General features: G+C 40.3%; 2 protein-coding genes across 3 annotated transcripts in view; one reads left to right on the top strand and one right to left on the bottom strand.

The window, feature by feature from the left end:
• Zc2hc1b (zinc finger C2HC-type containing 1B) overlaps positions 1-15,107 on the top strand; it is a 44,986-nt gene extending 29,879 nt beyond the window's left edge. Inside the window, exons 6-7 of the mRNA XM_026397610.2 lie at positions 1,998-2,106; positions 15,037-15,107. Coding sequence (XP_026253395.1) covers positions 1,998-2,106; positions 15,037-15,107 — 180 coding nt within the window. The remainder of the gene's footprint in view (positions 1-1,997; positions 2,107-15,036) is intronic.
• A 2,211-nt stretch (positions 15,108-17,318) lies between these two features.
• Positions 17,319-22,054, bottom strand: part of Plagl1 (PLAG1 like zinc finger 1) — a 50,909-nt gene continuing 46,173 nt past the window's right edge. For both annotated transcript variants that reach the window (XM_077801792.1, XM_077801793.1), the window contains one exon: positions 17,319-20,413. In XM_077801792.1, the coding sequence (XP_077657918.1) occupies positions 18,469-20,413 (1,945 nt within the window). In that variant the 3' untranslated portion in view covers positions 17,319-18,468. The remainder of the gene's footprint in view (positions 20,414-22,054) is intronic.

Below are 22,054 nucleotides of genomic sequence, written 5' to 3'. Positions count from 1 at the left end.
TATGGTTTTTAAACTTGGGGGGCGTATTTGCATACACACAATGAGATATCTTGGGGGGACCCCTAAATCTAATTCACAATTCATATATGCTCATATTCATCTCACAGAGCCTGAAGGTATTTTTCACATGTCTGTGTTTAGACTGGCACATCGTATGAGGTCAGATGTGGAATTTTCCACTTGTGGTGGTTTTTATATTGGTGCTCAAAACTTCCTGATTTTTGAGCTTTTCAGATGGCAGATTTGGGGGTTAGGGATGCTCAACCTAAACAATCTAGCTAAAGGAGCACAGGAGCGGGAGGGTTTGTGGTGTGTTGCCGTGGGCGGGGGTGCATGAACTGGTGGTCATAAACACAATTTTAGAGACTCAGCCCTTACAGATGAGGGAGCCGGGAGAGTAGTGCAGTGTTGAAAGAGCCAGGACTCTGCAGTCAGTACTCAGGGTTTGACCTCAGTTCTGCAGTCCATTGTTTGTAGGTAAATTCTGAGACTCACTCCCATCTGTACAATGGGCTTGAGCCTGGGAGCCTTGCTGAGTTGCAGGAGGATTATAGACAGCCGAGATCAGTGTGTTCATCCAGGGTTCCTCTACCCTTCCTCTCTGCAGGAGCCCTTTCCTCTCCTTAGGGTTGGCACCCAATCTGGGAGGGCTGTAACTGCTTTGGGCTTGAGTTCAACCTACACTTGGAACAGTGTGTAAGTGTGAACTCCCCCTCCGCCTTGTAAAGCAGTAGAGGGCTAGTAACATTTCTGCAAGTGATTCTTCTAACCAGTCCACGAGGTCAGTTGGCATTAGTGAGACCAAAGAAGGCACAGAGAAGTGGTGAACGGAAGTGGTTTTTATTCCTGAAGAAAGCCAGCTGGCTGTCCTGAGTGTAACCAGTGACTTGGCCCTGTTCCTCTCCTTATTTTCCAGAGCTAAGCGGGGTGACTGGGAACACAGCAGAAAGCTTGCTTGCTTTCTGCATTCCTTTGCTTGCTTTCCAGTCTATCTGAATGGCAGTGTCTGCTTCCCTTATGCCAGCGTCACTACTTGTGGCCTTGCCTAATAGTGAAGCTTATTCAGAAATGGGACAAGAAGGGGGAGGGGATGTTTCAGTTTTGAAGGGCTGTTAACGGCACAGCAGCAATGTGTTTTTATTTTAAACATAATCATCTTTAAAATGTGTCATACCCTTAACCAAAAGAGACCAATATGGACCTCTAAGAATTGCTTTCTTTGGTTTGGATGGGGTTGAGCTACCTGCTACCAACTCACGGCCGTCCTTGCCTGGGTGAGAACACTCTGAGTAGCGGGTCATCTTTCTACTGTAGTTTCTATGGGACCGGGAGGTGCATCAGTTGTGAGATAAAGAGGAGCTCATCAGGGATGTTTGGGTTCTTATTTTGTGTTCATCTAACCTTTCTGTGGCTGCTCTGCAGGTATAGATATGGCTGGGGGTGTTGGAATGCCATGCTTAAAACATTTGCTGCCTGCCCATCTCTGTTCTTCGTCTCTATTCATGTTAGAAAACAAAATTATTTTCAAGTGGAATGAAAAAACATGATGTTCCATAACTATGTTCTTATTGACATTTAGTAGTTTCTTACGTCTCCATACACCTGATTTTATAGAATAAGCTTACCACCAACAACCACAAGGGCTTGATTATGGAATGAAAACTCCAAACCCAAATGTGGCTTTGAGCACCTACAAGAAGGACACGATCCAGGCTAGGATTATGGCTCAGTGGTAGAGCACTCGCCTTGCATGTGTGAGGCACTCGATTCAATCCTCAGCACCACATAAAAAGGATAAATAATAAAGTCATTGTGTCTGTCTACAAATAAATTTTTTTTTTAAAAAAAGGATAGGATCCAAGCTGAGGTGTAGGGTGTGCTTGTTCCCTTACCTGGATGCAGGGAGTTCCTGCAGATGAGTTAAAGGACACAGCCTCTGGCATTTGGTACCTGTGGTTATAGAACTGTGCTCTCCGTCTCTCCCTCCCTCTCTCTAGGGCAGGGCTCAGGTGAGTCCCAAAAAAGAACCAACTGTTACCAGTGCTGTGGGAGCTTTGCTGCAGAACAGGGCCCTGGATACCACAAATGGAGTCCCAACCAGGTCAGGTAAGTCAGAGTGTTTACTTTAGCTTTCCAGTGATGGGGTCAGAGAGGGCCCTCATTGGCTTTGGGATTCCTCCATAGTTGGCAAAAGCTAACAGGACATCCAGTGTTGCTTTTGGATACAAAAGATGTGTGGGTTTGTTTGAGGTTAAAGCTTATTTGCCAAGAGGGAATATTTCTTAATTTATCAGGATTACACAACTTATGACAATGTACAAAGTCCAATCCCCTTGCAGCAATTGGAGTCTACAACTATTGTTCTTCCAGTCTCTAAAAACTGAAAACATTGAGAATAGATGGCATGTCAGGTGCTGTGTTAAAAATAGAGGATTTTCTTTCTAGAAATAAGTCATTTCATCAAAGTAGCTGCACAGCCTGGCCACCATGACAGTACTGAGTTTGTGCCAGCCCATTTCCCTTCGTCCTCCCAATGTGTTTTCACTTAATTCACTCAGCGTTTTGTAGAATGGGAAAAGGAGGTTTGAAGAGGGTAAGTTAGTTTTCTGAGGCACACAGCTGGTAACCAGCAGGCTGGATGAGGGTATATACCATGTTATCCCCTCTCCATTTAAGCTGCATTAATAAATGTGGCAGCCTTCTCCATGGTCAACATGTACTTCCAAGGCAGGATGGATAATTTCATGGCCATAGTGGCACCCCTGATCAGAAGTCATATTTTGAAGGTATTCTCAGAACTAGAATAAGAATTTACTGTCACACAGTAAAAAAAGTAGCAGCATGGAAAGTTTTGTTATTAGTTTTAAATTCCTTAAGGACTTTAAAAGTCCACATGGATTAAAAATTGAGTTGAGGTATACATTTTTTTTATACTGCTGGGGATTGAACTTGGGGGTGCTTTACCATAGAGATATTCACAGGCTTTTTTTAGTTTGTTGTTTGTTTAGAGAGAGGATCTTGCTAAATTGCTTGGGGCCTAAGTTGCTGAGGCTAGCCTTGAACTTGTGATCCTTCTGCCTTATCCCAATTCCTGGGATTATGGAGGGTGCACCATCATGCCTGGATGTTTTTGTTTTTTTTAGAGAACCACAATAATGTTTTCCAGCAGCTATATCATTTCAGTTTTCAACCAACACTGCACAAGGATTCCATTTTCTCGATATCCTCACCAGCACTTGTTATTTTTTTTTTTTTGTAGTTGTTGTTGTTTTTAATAGTAGCTGCCCTAATGGATATGAAGTGGTATCTCATTGTAGTTTTATTTTTGCATTTCTTTAATGATCTGGATTGCTAAGAATCTTTTCAAGGGCTTGTTGGTGATTTGTAGATATTCATTTGAGAAATGTCCATTCTAGGCTCTTGCCCATTTTTTCATTAGTTGCTTGTTTTTTGTTGCTCAGCTTTAGGAATTTTCTAATACTCTGGATTTTACCTTTATCAGATGCTTGAGTTACAAATATTTTCTTCCATTCTGTGAATTGCCTTTTTACTCTGTTGATACTGTCTTTAGATTCAAATTTTTAAAAATTGTCTATTTTTTCTTTGGTTGCCTGCACTTTTGGTGCCATGTTCAAGAAATCATTGTCTAATCCAAGATCTTGGAGATTTACCCCTATATTTTCTCCTAAGTTTCATAGTTGTGTGTTCTATGTTTAGACTTTTGACCCATTTTGAGTTGATTTTTGTATATTGTTCTAGCTAAAGGTTCTACTCCATTCTTTTGCATGTGGATATCCAATTTTCCATTTGTTTAAAAGACTGTCCCCTGTCCATCAAATGGTCTTGGCACTCTTGTCACAATCATTTGAACCATATATGCAAGTTATTTCTAGATTCTTTATTTTATTGGTTTATTGGTGTCTTTTTTGCCAGTACCACATTATCTTGATTACGGTAGTATTTACTTCAGAAAATGTGAGCTCTACAAGATATAACCAAGGTTGTTTGGGATATATCAGGGTCTCTTGAAACCCTATATGAGTTTTAAGACAGACTTTCCTGTTTGTGAAAAAAGATTATTAGAATTTTGACAGGAATTGCATTAAATCTGTAGATTGCTTGAGAGGTAGCATTAGCATGTTGGCAATAATAAATCTTCCAATCCATAATCATGGGATATGTATCAATTTACTTGTGTCTTTAATTTCTTTTAGCCGGCTTGTATAGTTTTATTGTACAAATTTTCATATCATTGGAATTGGTAGTTTATTCTTTTGATGCTACTCGAAGTTTTCATAATGTCCTTTTCAAATTGTCCATTGTTAGTATCTAGAAAAGGAACTAATGTGTGTTAACTTTGTATACTGCTACATTGATGGATTTATTAGTTACAACTTTTTTTCTGATAAAATCTTAGGGTTTTCTACATACCACTGCATCTGTAAAGAGACAATTTTACTACTTCCTTTCCAATTTGGGTGTTTGTTTATTTTACTTGACTAATTGTTCTGGCTAAAAAATTCTTTTTCTATATTGAAAGAAAATATTCTGTGTGTTTTTCATTTGTAGATTTTTAGAGTGTTAGGGTTATTTCCTTCTATTCTTGGTTTGTCGAGTGGTTTTTATAATCATGAAAGGATTCTGAGTTTTGTAAATGCTTTTTCTGCATTAGTTGATACGAAAATGTAGTTTTTCTTCTCCATTTTATTAAGGTATACTACATTGATTTCATACATCTATCTTTGTATTTTAAGAATAAATCATACTTGGTCCTGTTGTATAATTCTTTTTATATGGTGCTGAATTTAGTTTGCAATTCTAGACTGATGGAGTGAATTAGGATTATTATTTTTTTTTTTTGGTGGGGGGAACACTTTGAGAAGAATCAGTGTTAATTGTGTTTTAAATGTTCAGTAGAGTTTACCACTAACACCATCAGGTCCAGATTTTGTTTATCAACAGTTTTTTGATTCCTGATATATCTCCTTGCTAGTTATGTCTGTTCATATTTTTTTATTTCTTCATAATTTAGTCATAGTAGGTTTTGCATTTTTAGGAATTTGTCCATTTCATCAAGGTCAAACTTGTTGCAATATTATTGTTCATAGTATTCTCATGAAATTCTTTTTATTCTGTAGAATAGGGTAGTAATATCCCCAGTTTCATTTCTAACTTTAGTAATTGGAACCTTCCCTTTTTTTCTTAATCCATGTAGCTAATGGCTTGTTGATTTCTTGGTCTTTCCAAAGAAGCAACTTTTGATTTTTACTGATTTTATTTTCCTTATTTTTGTGTTCTCAATTTTATCTCTCCCTTAATGTTTATTATCTGCTTCCTTCCTCTAGCTTTAGGTTAGTTGTTTTGTTTTTTTTTTTTTCTCATTCATTAAGTTGCAAAGTTAGGTTGTAGGCTTTTTCTTCTTCTTTTTTTCTTTTTTGAGAGAGAGAGAGAGAGAGAGAGAGAGAGAGAGAATTTTAATATTTATTTATTAGTTCTCGGCGGACACAACATCTTTGTTGGTATGTGGTGCTGAGGATCGAACCCGGGCCGCACGCATGCCAGGCGAGCGCGCTACCGCTTGAGCCACATCCCCAGCCCCTTTCTTATTTTTTTAATGTATGCATTTCTAGCTATACATTTCCCTTTAGCACTGCTCTCACTGTATCCCACAAGTTTTAATATGTTGTGTTTTCAGTTTCATCCATCTCTAAGTATTTAATAATTTCTCTTGTGAGTTCTTATTTGATCCATTGGCTCTTTAACAGTGTTTTGTTTAATTTCAGTTTACTTCTGTTATCGACTTCAAACTTCATCCTGTTGGGGTTAAAGAAAACACTCTGTATGGTACATATCACTTTTAATTTATGGAGACTTAACCTATGACCTAATGTGGTCTATTCTGGAAAATGTCTTGTGTGCACTTGAGAAGAATGTGTATGCTGCTGTTGTTGAATAGAGTGTTTCGTATATATCTGTTAGATCTGGTATGCTTATTGTGTTGTTTAAATTCTCCGTTTCTTATCCCTGTCCAGTTGCTGACAGGGATTTTGTTGAGAGAATTGAGGTCTCTATAATTGTCGAAATTTTATTTCTCCTCCAATTCTGTTGAGTTTCGCTTCATATATTTTGATGGTCTATAATTAGGTACATAATTGTAATATCTTCTTGCTGTATTCAGCATTTTATTAATATATAACATCCTGTTTTATACAATATTAGTGTGTCACTCTTACTCTTTTTGATTGCTATTTTGCAACATTATATCTTCTACCATCTTCTCTGTTTTAGTCAGCTTTTTTGCTGCTATGACTAACAGATCTGACTAGAACAATTTTAGGAGGAAAAGTTTATTTAGAGGCTCATGGTTTTAGCAGTCTTAGTTCATAGAAGGTTGGCTCCATTCCTCAGGGCTCGAGGTGAGACTGATATCATGGTGAAAGATTGGGGCAGAGGGAAGCAATTCACATGAGATCAGGAAGCAGAGAGAGACTCCACTATCCATATACAAAATATATACCCCATTGTCACACCCCCAATGAACCCGTTTCTCAAGTCACAGCCCGCCTGACTCCAGTTACCACTAGTTAACCCATCAGGGATTAATTCACTGATTAGTTTAATGCTGTAACCTAATCATTTCTCCTCCAAACCTTCTTGCATTGTCTCACACATAAGAGGGACACCTTACATCCAAATCATAATGCTTCCATTTTCAATTTACTTGTGTCTTTGCATCTAGAGTGAGTCTCTTATAAACAGCTTATAGTTAAATCATGCTTTGTCCATTGTGCCAAACTCTGTCTTTTGATTGGAGGGTTTAATCCATTTACATTTATCTCTTTCTATAGGTTTGAGTTACTGTGTAGAGTCCTTTCAGTTCACCTTGCAGGACTCCCTGGAACATTTATTTCAAGGCAGATCTTATGTTAACAACTCCCTTAGCTCTTGTTTATACAAAAATGTCTTAATTTCTCCATGATTTTTTAATCCAGATATGGGATTCTTAGTTGACAGAGGTTTCCATGCCCACCCCACCTGCTTTTCTTACACGTTGTCTATATGGGCCCACTCTCTTCTGGCCTCCAAAGTATCTGATGAAAAAAATTGCTGATGGTGTTATGGAGGATCCCTTATATGTGATGAGTTGCGTTTCTCGTGCTGCTTTCAAGATTCTTTGTTTTTTGAAGTTTTGAATATGTCTTGGTATGATTCTTGTTGAGTTTATCTTGCTTTTGGAGTTCACTGTATTTCTTGAACATTTATAATGGTGACTTTCATTAAATTTGGGAAGTTTTCAGCCATTGTTTTTAAGAAACATTTTCCTTGCCCTTTTCTCTTTTTCTGGTGTTCCCATAGCACATATGTTGTTTGGCTTGATGGTAACCCAAGATCCCTTAAGCTCTGTTCTGATTTCTTCAATCTTTTTACTTTCTCGTCCTCTGACTTCATAATTTCCATTGTCTTATCTTTAGGTTCATTGACTTTGTCTTCTGCCTGTTCAACTGTGTCCTTGAGTCCCCCTAGTAACTTCTTTTGTTTTAATTATATTTTTTACTTCCAGAATTTATTTTTGGTATCTTTTTAGGAATTCTCTCTTTATTGTTATTTCCATTTTTTTTCCATACATCGTTTTCTTGACTTTCTCCACATCTTCCTTAGTTCTTTGATCATCTTTAAGACAGTTGTTTAAGTCTTTGTTGCTAGACTCCCTAGAAGATCTGTCATCAGATTTTTTTTTTGTCTTTAATAATGCTAAGAATTGAACTCAGGGGGGCTCTACCACTGAGCTATATCCCCAGCCATTTTTTATTTTAAGACAGGGTCTCACTAAGTTGTGGAAGCTGGTCTCAAACTTGTAGTCCTCCAGCTCAGCCTCCTGAGTTGCTGGAATTACAGGTGTACTCCACTATGGTCAGATTTCATCAGGTCTTTTTTTTAGGGACAGTTTCTATAGATTTTTTTCCTCCCATGAATGGCCCTACTTTCTTATTTTTCTTGCATCTTGTGATCTTGTTGAAAACTGGACATTTGAATCTAATAATGTGATAACCCTGGAAATTAGATGTTCCCCCTTCCCCAGGGTTTGATGATTTTTGTTATTTTTCTTTTAATTGTTTGACTGTGCAAACAATCATTCTGAAATGTAAACGTAGGTCTTCTCAGGCCTTTTCTGAGCTTGGGCTATTCCCTGGGCATATGCAGTCACTTTCCAATTTTCCTGTATATGCAGTTGTTTGGAATGTGCTAGTTTCAAATATCGAATTCCACAGAAGGGAAAAAAGACAAAAATTAAGGAGGGTGAACATGGTTCTGTAAGTCCCCTGTAAGTGTGTCCCTTCAGCTAGAGGACCAAAGGATTGCAGCCAGGGTGGGGTGGGATATGCAACAAAAGTGGCCACCTGCCTTTTTGTGTAGCTCTTTGATCAGAAACAACATTCAGCTGTCAGAACAGAAGATCAGCACCTAAATCTCTAATATTTGGAGAATAGTATCCTTATCGCCCACCCTGCCTCCCATAAGCCAAGTGCAGATTGATTCAAGGACATGTGCACAGCTGTCTACCACATGGCAAGGGGTGGGGAGGATGTGTAATTGCTACTGTGTTAAAAGTTGAAATTGATGAAATTATAACTGCACTTTACTGTCCAAGACTTCTCCTCTAAGTTGCAAGCCTTCATAGACTTCAGAGTCCCAAAATAGTTACCTCACTCAGATTCTGCCAGTGTGGTTGTTATTTAGATGGGAAGGGAAATTTCCTGGTGATTATTACTCTGCCATTTTCCCAGAATTCTGACAGATTATTAGTTTTCTCCTGATCTGTGACAATGAAACAATGAACTGGATTTGGGTTTTCACTAAGAAAAAAATGATTAACAATCTGTATGTGATTTGTTTGGTAAAACTTTTACTAACATGCTTTTTTTTTTCTAAAGTATAATGATTAGTATCTTTCAGAAAAGACAATTTTTGTTATGATTTCTTATTTTCAGATAATATATGGTAATGCTTAAAGGGGGGAAAAGCACTCCTTTAATTTTGAAGTCAAAGCTTAATAGGATTGGATCGCTTTGACAGTGTGCAAAGTTGAATCTGACCCTAGCCCCACTTGTCTAGAACCGTTGATCTCTTATCTGTTGAGCTTGGAGAGAGTTGATAATAAGAAAAGACAGAATGTTAGTGTACTGTTGAAAATCAGGGAAGAAATTCTGCCCTTGGAAAATTAATTTCTTTAAAGTGGCAGCAATGCATAAGGAAAAAGGCCCTAAATTAGGACTCACAAGTCTTGTGTCAGCATGTGATGTGAAGCAGAAAATTATGACATCATTCTGATACATCAGAAAATAGATTAGCAGATCTAAGCAAATGGAATGTTTGCTCTTGATTAGTTACTGGAAGTTTATAACCACTGTGTTCTTGCTCGGTTAAAGGCCAGTTTCTTCAAATGGCATATACTAGCTTCTGTAATACCGTCTAACCTTGCTTTCTACTCTTTCTTCTCAACCCTGCTCCAACTGCCATGGCCTCTGTTAATCCTTGAACAAAACAGGCATGTATACTCCTACCACAGTATACCTGGATGCTTCCTCTGCTGTGCCACCAATCTACACTGCTCACCAGCTTCAATTCTGTGCTGAAGTTTCATTTTCCCAGTGGGATTTCCCCAACCTGTGTATTTAAAAGTAACAGAGGCCTCCCCAGTTCCCATTGTAGTTTTTGTGTCCATACCATTTAGTGTTTCTAATATTCAATATATATATATATATATTTCATTTTCTTTCCCCTCCTGCCAAAAAAAAAAAAAAAAAAAAACGAATGTAATTTTAATTTTTAAGAGAGCAGGGATTTGTCTGTTATGTCTTGTTTTTAATACACTACTCTGTCCCTATTGTTTAGAATTGTCCTGGCTCATATGCAGTCTCATGGCTGCAGCTTTCCCAGGCTGGAAATGTATGCTGGTGGCCCTACAGTTCTGGAGTCTCAGGAGACACATTTAAACCATGGCAGATCCTCATAATCCAAATAAAGCCTTCTATTAACACAACAAGTCCTTCTGGAATAAAATATATGGGAGAAAGTTGGAATCTTATTTCTCATTAAATTATTGACATTTGAATATAGTTGACATGTTAATTTAGCTTTAGGAGATAGCTCTTCCCCCCGCCCTTTTCAGTCTTAAGATGTTTCAGTAATTTCTTCTTTCCTAGGGCCTTACCTGGAAATAAAATCCCTGGAATTACATGTTGTTTGGAGCTATGCTGGGGGAAACAGATGCACATCAATGGGAGCTGGTTCTCTAGAGTGTATAGACTTAGAGAAAAGCACTGATTGCCTTTCACTCCTGCCCACATCCCCCACAAGTGGTGGGAATGGGCTGTCTGAGGAATAAAAGCTAAGAAAGGTTGAGTGGTAAAAAAAAAAAAAAACACAGGACACAGAAAGTAATTTTAAAAGTGGGGGGAAGAGGGGCTGGGGTTGCGTCTTGGGTAGAACGCTTGCCTAGCATGTGAGGGAGGCACTGGGTTCAATTCTCAGCACCACGTACAAATAAAAATAAATAAATAAATGTCCATCAACAACTAAAAAAAAAAAAAGTGGGGGCTGGACTGGGCTAGCTGATCTTAGGGATCGAGCTTACACACTAAAAAAAAAAAAAATGCAAAATGGAGCCCGCGCTTGCTTTATTTGTATGGGGGACATCAAAGGTTTTCTATGGAATATTCTTTGCCAAATAGATAGGAGGTGGGCTGTCCAATTCCCAATGGGTTATGCCTAAGTCTGAGCTACGAAAAGGGTTATAGAGCTAATAGAGCAGAGATAGAAGTCATGTGCCTTGGGCAATCTCAAGTTTTTTTTTTGGGGGGGGGGAGCCTTGGATAGTTCCCAAGGAAAAAACCTAAATATCCATGGCTCAATACAAAGAGAAGACCCTCAAGTAATTCACTAATGTGACCTGGTCTGGGCATGAGTCAGTCACACGTGTTCCTTTTTCTGGTGTGTGAATAGGATGTAACATGAGGATCTCCTGTGGTTTGAGACCACAGAGCTGTAGGGCCACCAGCAAGTAAGTCCAGCCTGGGAAAGCTGGGGGCATGGGATTCCAGCCCATGAGAGTTTCTGGGTGAACGAGCCCAGCAAAACTCCACCAGGGAAGGAGGTAGTACCTGAGACCTCAGGGGCCCAGACCTTACTCTTTTTCCAATTTGTCCATCATGTGGACATGAGGCCCAAAGAGATTATTCTAGGTCTCAAGATTTCATATTGTTTTCCCTCTTGGGTTTTGGACTATTGGGAAGCAGTTATCCCTTTCTTCTTATTTCTCCCTTTTGTAGTGGGATGTCCATCCTAAGTATTTCAGAAGTAGATAATTTGTTTAATTTTATAATCTCACAGCTGGAAGGAAATTTGCTTTCCAGATGAATCATGCTTTGAGACTCACCCATATCTGATCTCAATGATATTCTGAACTTTGAACTTTTAAGTTAGAAGCTGAAATGAGTTAAGATTTGGGGGCTATTGGAACAGAATGGCTATGTTTTGCATGGAAGGAGGATATTGATTTAGGGTGCTGGGGCAAAATGCTATGGATTGAATGCAACCTCCAAAGTCTCCAGTGCTTTGGTGTTTAGAGGCAGAATATTTGAGAGGTATTTTGGTCATGAAGCTCTGTCTCTTTTCCCCTCTTTTGGGTGCATGCTCTTTTCCCTTTTACTGTCTGCCATGGGATGACATAATGAAGAAGATCTTCTTCAGATAGATACCTGAGGGCCCCTTCAGCTTGGACTTTCCAGCTTCCAGAACTTTAAGAAATAAACATCTTTTCTTTATAAATTTCCCAGTCTTCCTATTTTGTTATAACAGCACAAAACAAAGACAAAATCTTTTTAAAATTGTTATTGGGCTTTGCTATTTCTAAATGGACAATCAGTAGTTTACTTTGTGTTACTCTCCTTTTTAATCACATGGTCATTTTTGGTGTCACATAAATTAAATTGTTGTCTTTCAGCCAGCTGGTAGTTAATGTCCATATTAGTCTATTTTTCCATTATTATAATAAAATACTTCAAGCTGGATACATTATAAAGAGAGTTATTGTCTCACAGTTCTGAGGCTGAAAGTCCAAACAACATGGATGACATTGATACTGGTGAGGACCCCAGTGGATGTCATCACAGTGGCAGATACATATGCGAGAGGGAGATATGGCATGAGGAGGAAGGAAGTGAAATAGAGGGTAGGGCCAGACTTGCTCCTTTGTAAACAGCTCACTCTCACAGGAACTGAGGTTCCGTGAGAACTACTTAACCCCTTCCTAGGATGATACCCCTAATGACCTCCCCTTTAGACTCCACCTTGTAAAGGTCCCACGGCTTCTTAACATTGCCACACTGGGGATCCAGCTTCCAACACCAGAACACTTGGGAAGGGGGGAGTCACATCCCCACCATATCTCAGCCATAGCAACCTCCCAAACTCTGGATTTTGTTTTTCAATTCTCTTTAGCAAAGTAAGCATGTAGCACCTCCCATGGATAATAGCTCTAAATTCTCAGTCGGGAAGGTACATGTGTGTAAGTCACAGGCCTTCTTTATCCCAGGGTCTCTTGAGAAGGCAAGTCTAACATGTGAGCACATGGTAGCATGTGAAATTGGTAAATCATTAACCCAGGTGCTCAAGAGGAGTCCTCCCTCCAACAGTTACCAGGCAGGATTGTTTCCTCTGCCTATGGAGCCTTAAAAATCTAGGGGAACTGTCAGTAATGGCGCCTAATATTTAATGATGAGATGGAAACGTCCTAAGGGACATTGCTCGATGTTGAGCTCAGTGTTGCCCAGGAGGCTTCATGACTGAGGTAGCAGTCTCAGAGAGGGGAGGCTCTGTGGAAGTGGATGGATTTCAGGATAAGCTAGATTTTGACAAGAAAAATTGAAGAATGAACAAAGATGGAGAATGTGAATGTGAGGCCACACTCTAGGAACATACAGTTTGTTTGGCCAAAGCACAGGAAAAAGTTGTGGTGTAAAGAGAAACTAAAGTTGAAATGGAAGACCTGCATGTGAGCAGGGAGGGCAGAGACGCTTAACAAAGCATCATTTGTTGTCAATGCTGCTGTCCCATCCTCTGTCACTCTGCGTCAGGCACATCTGTGTGAGTCAGGCAATTATGATGACCTAGAAACTTTTTGTTTCTGGCCATTTTAAGAGAGCCTGCCAAAATTTATTTTGAGAAATAGCATTTTAAGAATTATGTAAGAAATTCTAGCTTACTGTAAAAGATATTAGGAAATGGAGGGAAAGTTATAAAGAAAATTAAAAATCATTCGTGATGCTGCCACCCTAAGCACTGTTCACTTTGACCTTTTTTTCCTAACTTATTTCTATTCATATCATCCTCTCTGGTTTTCCTTCTAGGAACATTTTTGTTTTGGGGGCACTTAATGCATTTTGACTATTTCCCTATAGTAAAAGAATCTCTTTGAAAACAGTATCATATCAGGAATACATTGCAACTCCCTTGGCTATTTTCCCAATATTGAGCAGGTAGATTGCTTCTGCATTTTTGCTGTATTAAATAAGTCCCCAGTTCATGGACAGTGGCCCCACTTACATTACGCACTCTTCCAAGCACTCCATGGACAAAGCCATTTAATCCTCATACTAATATGAGCAGGTCAGTGTATGTTCATATCCCTGTTTTCCAGATGAGGATTAAGCAATCTGGACAAGCAACTTAATAGGAAGCAGCAGGGCTTTTCCCCAAGCTCCATCTGCTTTGGGAAAATCGGGTCCAAGAATACAAATGTCAAGGCTATAGATAACATTAGGAAATAGTTTCAGAAAAAAAAAGTGGCTCCTCTTGCATTCCCACAAAGATTCTGATGTTCAGATGGGAAAAGAGTTTATGACTTTCAGTCAGCAAGCAGTTACTGGTGGCTGTTTTCTCAAGGCTTTTGTGTCAGAGCAACTGGTGCGTGAAGAGGGGCCATCACCACATTCCTTCCCCAGCACCTTTATATAGAGACCAAAGTTGCTGAGAAAATGTAATTCTGGAATCTACACCTATGTTGCTTCATAGTTAGTAAAATTGAATTGTTCAGCTTTGTTGCTGTGGACTCTGCTTCCCCCTGCCCCTGCCTCTGGAGTCAGTGGGTTTTTATTAGGTTATTAGGTTTATTAAGTTAAGCATCTTACCTGCACTGTATACCCCTTCTTGTATACCCTGTATACCCCTTCTTGTATACCCCTTCTTACATAGCTGATTCTGTAGCAAATGTAGTGAGGATCATAGCATCAGTTTCTGATTCTTTGGCAAAAGTTTTATATGTCCTTGGGTAAAACTAACACTGAAAGCTTCTTCTATTCTGTATTCTCTGATTGTTTGATTCATAATTTCCTTACTGCTACTTCTTTATAAAACACTGAATAATTAGAAAGGATGCCTCTAAGATACCAGGATCTGTTTCTTTTTATAAGGAATGATTGCTCTGAAAATCCTGTCTCATACCATGTGGTCAAACCCAGACTACAGTATGCTGTGCTCAGATTCTGCATGTCGATACCTAGCCGTTCTGCAGGGCACAGAGGCATAGAACAGTACTTCTGTCACAAGTTCAAAGATATGAATAGCCTCTGTGAGGGAAGGTATCCTGTGCTTCCATAAGGCTTAGCAAACCCTAACTGAGAGCTGGCAAAGAACTGTGAAGACATGAAATATTCTGGGTACATTTTGAAAGCTCAGGAAGGGGTGGGAAGGGATGCCGAGGTCATATTGTATAAATGGCAAGTCCCCTAAGGTGGCAGTCCAAAGTTCATAGGAAAACAAAGGGCTAGGGGACAGTGGGGAGAAGCGCCTGAGACAGGCCCCATTTTCCTTATTACTCGTCTAAGGTTGGAAAGTGGGTATTGATACCAAAAAAAAAAAAAAAGAAAAAGAAAAAAAAAGGCTTTGGAATTCAAGATGGAGATTTCATAATCATTCCCCCCACCCTTGGGAATGTTCTGCTTTGACATAATAACAAATCTGTTTATGTTTGCATAGGATTAGCTACCGACCCTACTTCTGGAGCAAAACTCAGACAAGGATTTAGTAAATCTTCTAAGAAAGATTAACTCCTAGAGACCAGGTAAGGGAAAAAACCCACCCTAATCCAGGTGTGGCTGATAACATAATGTGCAGAATATAGTTGGTCAATGTTTAAGAGAATGGATCCATGATGGGCAAGTCCCAATCTGGGTTAGCTCTATGCATGCTCTTGAAACTATTGGTCAGTATGAACACTCTGTGTTTCAGTCTTGAGTTAGAGGGAAGGGGGAATGATCCTCACTTTTGACCTGGAAAGCTACTGCCTTGTTCTTTTTCCAAACATTCCACAGTAAAAGGTAGTTCCTGAGATTGCGGATTGTGTGTAAAGCATTTATAAATCTACAGATGCCTGTTGCTTAACATTCTCATTGTGCAAAGAGTGATGTTCTAAAACTAATGACGCTTCTTTCTGCCTTCAGACTGGCTCCCCAAAACTCAGCAGCCTGGATGGTCATGTACCCAGGAATGCCACCTAACGGGAAGGACAGTCAATGCCCATCTTCTAGAGGCATCTCTTAGGATAAGTAACACTAGCTTCGACTTTCCTCTTTATTTACTCCCTTCACAATTTTCAAAACAAAATCATTAAACACATCAACCTGTATGATACTGTTTAAGATTCACTTGAAGTTTTTTTTTTTTTATCAAATATTTCTTAGGCATTTAATAGTGTTGCTTTGGAAGTTGAAACTTTTTGTGACGTAGTCTTTGGAGTACTAGTGTTATTTATTTACTAGGAATACTGCGTTTTAACCAGCATCTTTTCTACATAAAATCTGTCCTCACCCAGCTTTAATATTTACACTTAATATTACCATTAGTAATGATTTCTACTTTAAATGTTCCTTCCTATATAATGTAGAATTGTTCATAAGATCTCACACGGACCATATTTAGGGGAAAACTCACAGGGGGAAAGTTCGCAGAAAACTTTCCACCCTGTGGAAGAATACCAAAGGCCCCATCCCATTTACCAGGGCCAAATCAGAGCCAGTTCCCTTCTTTGCTGTGGCTTTACACAACTGCTGGGAGAAGGTGAGCCAGTTCTTCCTCCTCTTTGCTGTCTTAAGCATCAGGTTTTTTTTTTTCTTTTTCTTTTTTTGAAGAGCCATTTATATTTAGTCTCATACTTTTTAGCTCAACAACTTTGCTTTTCTTCATTGGGAACTTTAATAGGGAAGATTCAGTGAAGTTTCTTTCCTAAATTTCAGCAAGAGATTCCCAAGTTGCCCCCATAATAGTATAGCAAAAACATCGGAAGCTCTCATGACCTGAATTTTGGGGACCAAATACCATTGATTTATGTTGAGGAACATCAGGTGTGCATTCCAGAACTGACCAAAGACTATATTAAGCCATGTAAAAGTATTTGTGGACGTTTCTATAAACAGATTTTGGGAGGTCTTAAGATGAGGTGAGATAAAACTCCCACAATCCCTTGTTCTGGAGGGATGCTTCCTGCCAAGAGGAAGGATGGTATGTGGGAACTGACTTGGACGTCTAGAGCATGGGCACTGGATTCCTTCCAGTGAGGACCCTATATCTCATTTTGCCTTGTTTCCTTCCCTCTGGCTCCACTATAGTTTAAGGACCTTAGTTTGGGGCTTAGTGGTGAAGCTCAGTGGTAGAATGCTTTCCTAGCTCTTGTGAAGCTATTGGTTCTGTCCCTGGTGCTGGAAAAACAAGAAAGCCCATCTGGATCCCATAGTTTAAGTTCCTCTATATTAATTCTACATGCTTCAGCCTAGCCTTTGCCCTTTGTCATGGCCAGAGTTTCTCTCACTTATTGTAATCCTGGGATGTGCAAATACAACACTCCCCTTTCTCTGCCCTCCCAAACTAGTCTGTCAGATTTAAGGGGCATAATACTTTCTAAAGAAATCCTTGTAAGGAATAAGTAAATTTCTAATTTGTATTAGAAATTAATGGTAAATGCTGTTATAAAATGGATAATAGTAGCCAGAGTGGATTAAACTCTAGTAGGTAGTATTCTGACCTATACATCAGAAATAACTGATTTTATTCAAAAGGTCAAGTTTCTAACAGATGCAGACCAAGAACGATAGTTTATTTTCTGTGGGGGAAGTAATGACCAGGAGGGGGCACTAGGGAGTTAGAACATTGTCTATTTTGATCAGAGTGTTTAATGTTGACGCAGGTGTAGCTATGTGAAAATTAATCAAGCCGTATTGCAAGATATGTAAAGTTTATTATATGTAAGATACATGTTTATGGAAAAGAAAACCTCTAAACAAAATACAAAGGTTTTTAAAAGGTTACAGTTTACATGTCAAAAACTCATAAGATACCATATTCAAGAGAAAGAGATTTCAGAGACAGAGATTACAGGTACAGTTACATTGTAAAATGTAATCCTCAAGAGAAAGAGATTTCAGAGACAGAGATTACAGGTACAATTACATTGTAAAATGTAATCCTCTTTGAGTAAATGCTAATAATGGCTTAAACTGATGAATTACAAATGCACTTATCTATTGGTGATTAAAAACAATACTTAGGAACTTAAGCAGCTTGAATAGTAGTTTAAGCTAGGCAAAGAAAACTCGTTTAATATATAAATTCCAGTAATATTTTTAAATTCCTGTTAAAAATATAATCGATATTATAGTCAGCACAATGTCTTTGTCTGACGCCTGGATTATTTTACCACTTAACCTGGTTACACAGTGATTTTTTTTTTCAGGCAGATGTAACTGACAACCAGTTTTGTCTTTAAGATAAATGAAGTGATAACTCACATTGCAGCATCATATGGAAAATATTCAAACTACATTTAAAATGCTTAAAAATGGAGGAACCTATTGTTCTACAGGGATTTTCTTTCTCTAAAACTACAGGTTGGCTATGGTAATAGTAACTAAACTACGTTCAACCCTAAAGGTAGAAAAATCCCTGAACAGAGAGATACACAGCTTAGTTGTAATATAGCATACATATAAAGGTTATATTCTTATTAAAAAAGAAAAAGAAAAAAAAAGTTGTTCTCCCAACTTGGAGAAGTCCAAGCCTTTCCATACTAGGCAGTGCCACATAAAAAGTTATTTAGTTAACATGATGATCATGGCTTACAATTAAACTCAATATAACAAACACTTATATATAGCAGCTGTCATTTTCGATGTTGGTTATGACAATATTTGCAGTTTGATTAAAGAACACGCACTCGTTAAATTTGGTACAAAGCATGAATACTCAGAACAGATTGGCACAATACATGCAATTCGAGAATTCTCTTAAGACAAGTCATCACTGAATACGCCATACTCCCATTCCTGTTTTCTACATCTTTCCTTGTATCATAACTGATGTTTAAAATGCTTCTTAAAACATCTTCCACAATCAGAAAAAATTGCTTTTAAAGACTATTTATCTGAAGGCATGATGGAAATGAGGCAGGATGGCAGTGGTGGTGCCATTTGTAAAGACAGGGGGAATCGGGGGCAGGGGGAGCTGGCCCAGATTCACGGTGCCCACAGCCACTGGGGCTTCTGGTGGCTGCCCCTCCTCCAGCTGCTCCTCCTGCAGCTCTTCCTCCTGCATCTCCCCCTCCTGCATCTCCCCCTCCTGCATCTCCCCCTCCTGCATCTGCATCTCCTGCAGCTGCGCCTCCTGCAGCTGTATCTCATGCAGCTGCACCTCCTGCAGCTGCCCCTGCTGGAGCTGCACTTCCTGCAGCTGCTGTTCCTGCAGCTGCGGCAGCTGTATCTGCTGCTGCGCCTGTGGCAGCTGTATCTGCGGCTGCCCCTGTGGCAGCTGTATCTGCGGCTGCGCCTGTGGCAGCTGTATCTGAGGCTGCCCCTGTGGCAGCTGTATCTGCGGCTGCGCCTGTGGCAGCTGTATCTGCGGCTGCCCCTGTGGCAGCTGTATCTGCGGCTGCGCCTGTGGCAGCTGTATCTGCGGCTGCGGCTGTGGCAGCTGTATCTGCGGCTGCCCCTGTGGCAGCTGTATCTGAGGCGGTGCCTGTGGCAGCTGTATCTGCGGCTGCACCAGTGGCAGGTGTATCTGCGGCTGCCCCTGAAACAGCTGTATCTGCGGCTGCCCCTGAAACAGCTGTATCTGCGGCTGCCCCTGAAACAGCTGTATCTGTGGCTGCCCCTGAAGCAGATGTATCTGCTGCTGTGGTGGCTGTGGCTGTGGTGGTGGTGGGGGCGGTGGGGGCGGTGGTGGTGGTGGGGGTGGTGGTGGCGGCGGCAGCGGTGGTGGCTGCTGCTGCTCCAGATAGGCAAATGTATGGGGCAGAGGTTCCATAGGCCCCAGAGTGATAGTGCTATCTCCAAAGACATTTGGGGGAGCAGGAGGAACAAACTGCCAGAAACTCAACAGGGAGGATATGTCGAGAGCGGCAGGGATTGTTAGATTCACAGCATCTGCCACCAGCTCCCCGGGAAGGAGCTCTCCGTTAGCCAGCTCAAAACCAAGGTTGAACCTGTGAGGTGGCTGAGGTTCTTGCATAGGCAAGTCCTCAAAGAAAGTGATGTTGTAAAACCCCTTAGCATCTGCTTTGAAAGGCAGGCTAGGAAGTATAGGGTATGAGGTAGCACTGGTGGTGAACTTAGGAATCTGAAAGACTTCAGGAGGAGAGCTTGGTGCTACCATGGGGTGCAGAGAGACAATGGGCTCTGGCAGTGGTGGTGGCATAGGCTGGATGGCCTGTTCTGGAGGCCCAAGGGTGAGGCTGTGAACCTCAGGTGGCAAGCTACCTACAAGCCCATCCTGGGCAGGAACTCCTATCGGGAAAGGAGACATGGGAGCAGCCTTCACTTGGAATGAAGGCTCCATAGTGGGGAAGTTGCTCAGAAGGTCTCCCCCGGCCTGCATACTCTCTCTCATGAGCTCCTGCGAGTGTGTCTTCTTGGTATGACGGGTGAGGTGATCCTTGCGCCCAAATCTCTGGGCGCAGAACTGGCACAGGAAGTCCTTGCATCCTGTGTGGACCACCAGGTGGCGTCGCACATCCTTCCGGGTGTAGAAGCATCTCTCACAATGGTCGCACTGGTGCTTCTTCTCCTTGGGTACAGGCGGGGGCTTTTCTTCTGCATGGGCTTTGAGGTGGTCAAGCAGTGCCTCGGTGCTCCCCAGCTCCAGAGCGCAGACCCCACAGGTGAGGTCCCCGCTGCTGGCTGAATGCAGGGCCATGTGCCTCTTGTAGCCCAGCATGGTGTGGTACTTCTTCCCACACTCTTCGCACACATAGGCCATCTTGTTGGGGTCGTGGGTCTGGAGGTGGTTCTTCAGGTGGTCTTTCCGGTTGAACGTCTTCTCACAATGAGTGCACTGGTGAGATTTCTGTGGCGAGTGAGTGGCCATATGCCTAGGAGCAGAAGGGAACATTACACAAGAATTACTTTATAAGAAAGGTCTAGAAACAATATTGTATCAAAATGGTAATAGATTTAATCTAGATTTTGGCATTTTTATTTGAATTAATTTTTCCTGTATTTTCCAAATACATAAAATTTCGTTGTAAAAAAAATCACGAACTATTAAAGATATAATGCAACTTTCACATCTATCAGGAATATTTTTTTAGGAACATATTTTCTTAATGTATTTGTTTAGAAATCTGTATGCAAGTATTTAAAAATATGTGATCATGAAAAATAGTTTTTCAGGAGGGGGTTCAAGGGACACTTGACATTTTTTGTAAATTGAAATTTTCGAAAGTGACCCACTTTCCCAGTTTTAGATCATTGTTCCTAATACAATTCGTGCATGGTCTGTATCAACTGAGAGAAAAAAAGGAACCTTTTGAAATGTCTATCTTTGGCCTCAGAGAAAGTGTTAAGCTGAAGCCAGTTTTTAAGATCTCTGCCATCCTTGAATTTTAAAAAGATTCTTTTTAATAACTAAAAATCTAAGGTCTATGTGTTTGTATTTCTTATAAAATACAATCTTTCATTACAACTTGTAGGTCGCAGGTAGCACACAGGTTACTTTGTGTCCTTTATGACAGTTATCTTCTTTAGTGCACTGGTGAGTGCAGTAAAAGTGAGTGCACTTCTCTTTAGAGGCTTAATTTGTTTTACTAACAATTTAAATGCAAATTGAATCCTTCGAACTAGTGACTCTGGATACAGAAGAACTTCTAACAACGCATTCTACCAAGAAAAGATCTCTTGAAGACAGAATAAGTTAAAAGTGTACTTAATTATATCTTCTACCCAACAACCAACCCTGTCTTGCCCAGTCCTAGAGTTGGAACAGGAAAGTGTTCTACAACAGCAGTGCTTTGGCAGACAGTGATAGTGGTCCCACTATGAGGCAAACTGGAAGCCAGTTCAAAAATGATAAGGCTGGTCTGAATCAAAGCAAAACCTTCCTCTCTCACTTAAAAAAAAAAAATAGCCTGCTATGTGCAGCAAGAAAAGCTGGTTCCGTCTCTTTCCTCCACAGCACACAGCTTAGCATGCCTAATGTGGCAGATACTGTAAGATGGGAACAACACTCAGAGACAAGAACCAATACAGTAGGCATTTGAGAGATCTGAAATATGCCAGTGTCTCCATGTTCTAGATGTATAAATTCATAGGCTGAAGAAAGGCTTTTAGAGCATGTCAGGGAGCAAACAGCCATGCTGTTCTACAAGATATATCACAGGAATTGATAATGAAGGGGGAGCTGGCTTATGAACAGGACCCCAGAGGTCTGGCTAGGTCTTCCAGTGTTGCTCTTCTCCCATTTCTTTGTGGAACATTTTAATTTGGTTTGATTTCACCTATCACTCATGAGCAGATCAGTACCAAGTTGATAAGGCTGGACCTGGCATTTCCTGCCTACTCTTGTAGGAATGGAGCACAGGTTGGCATTAGTACTTAAGCAATATTACCACCTTTCATCAGTTCCCATCCCTTAGAGATTGATGACCATCCTTTGCCTGGTGTCCAGTTCTTCCCTTTACTTCCTCATGCAACAGTCCCAATCTAGAACATTAACCAATGCAAATGACTTCCAC

This window comes from Urocitellus parryii, chromosome 8 (genome assembly GCF_045843805.1).
Source record: "Urocitellus parryii isolate mUroPar1 chromosome 8, mUroPar1.hap1, whole genome shotgun sequence".
In the NCBI taxonomy this organism is placed as follows: domain Eukaryota; kingdom Metazoa; phylum Chordata; class Mammalia; order Rodentia; family Sciuridae; genus Urocitellus; species Urocitellus parryii.
Note: the sequence above shows the minus strand (reverse complement) of the source record. Positions and strands in the feature narration are given on the sequence as shown.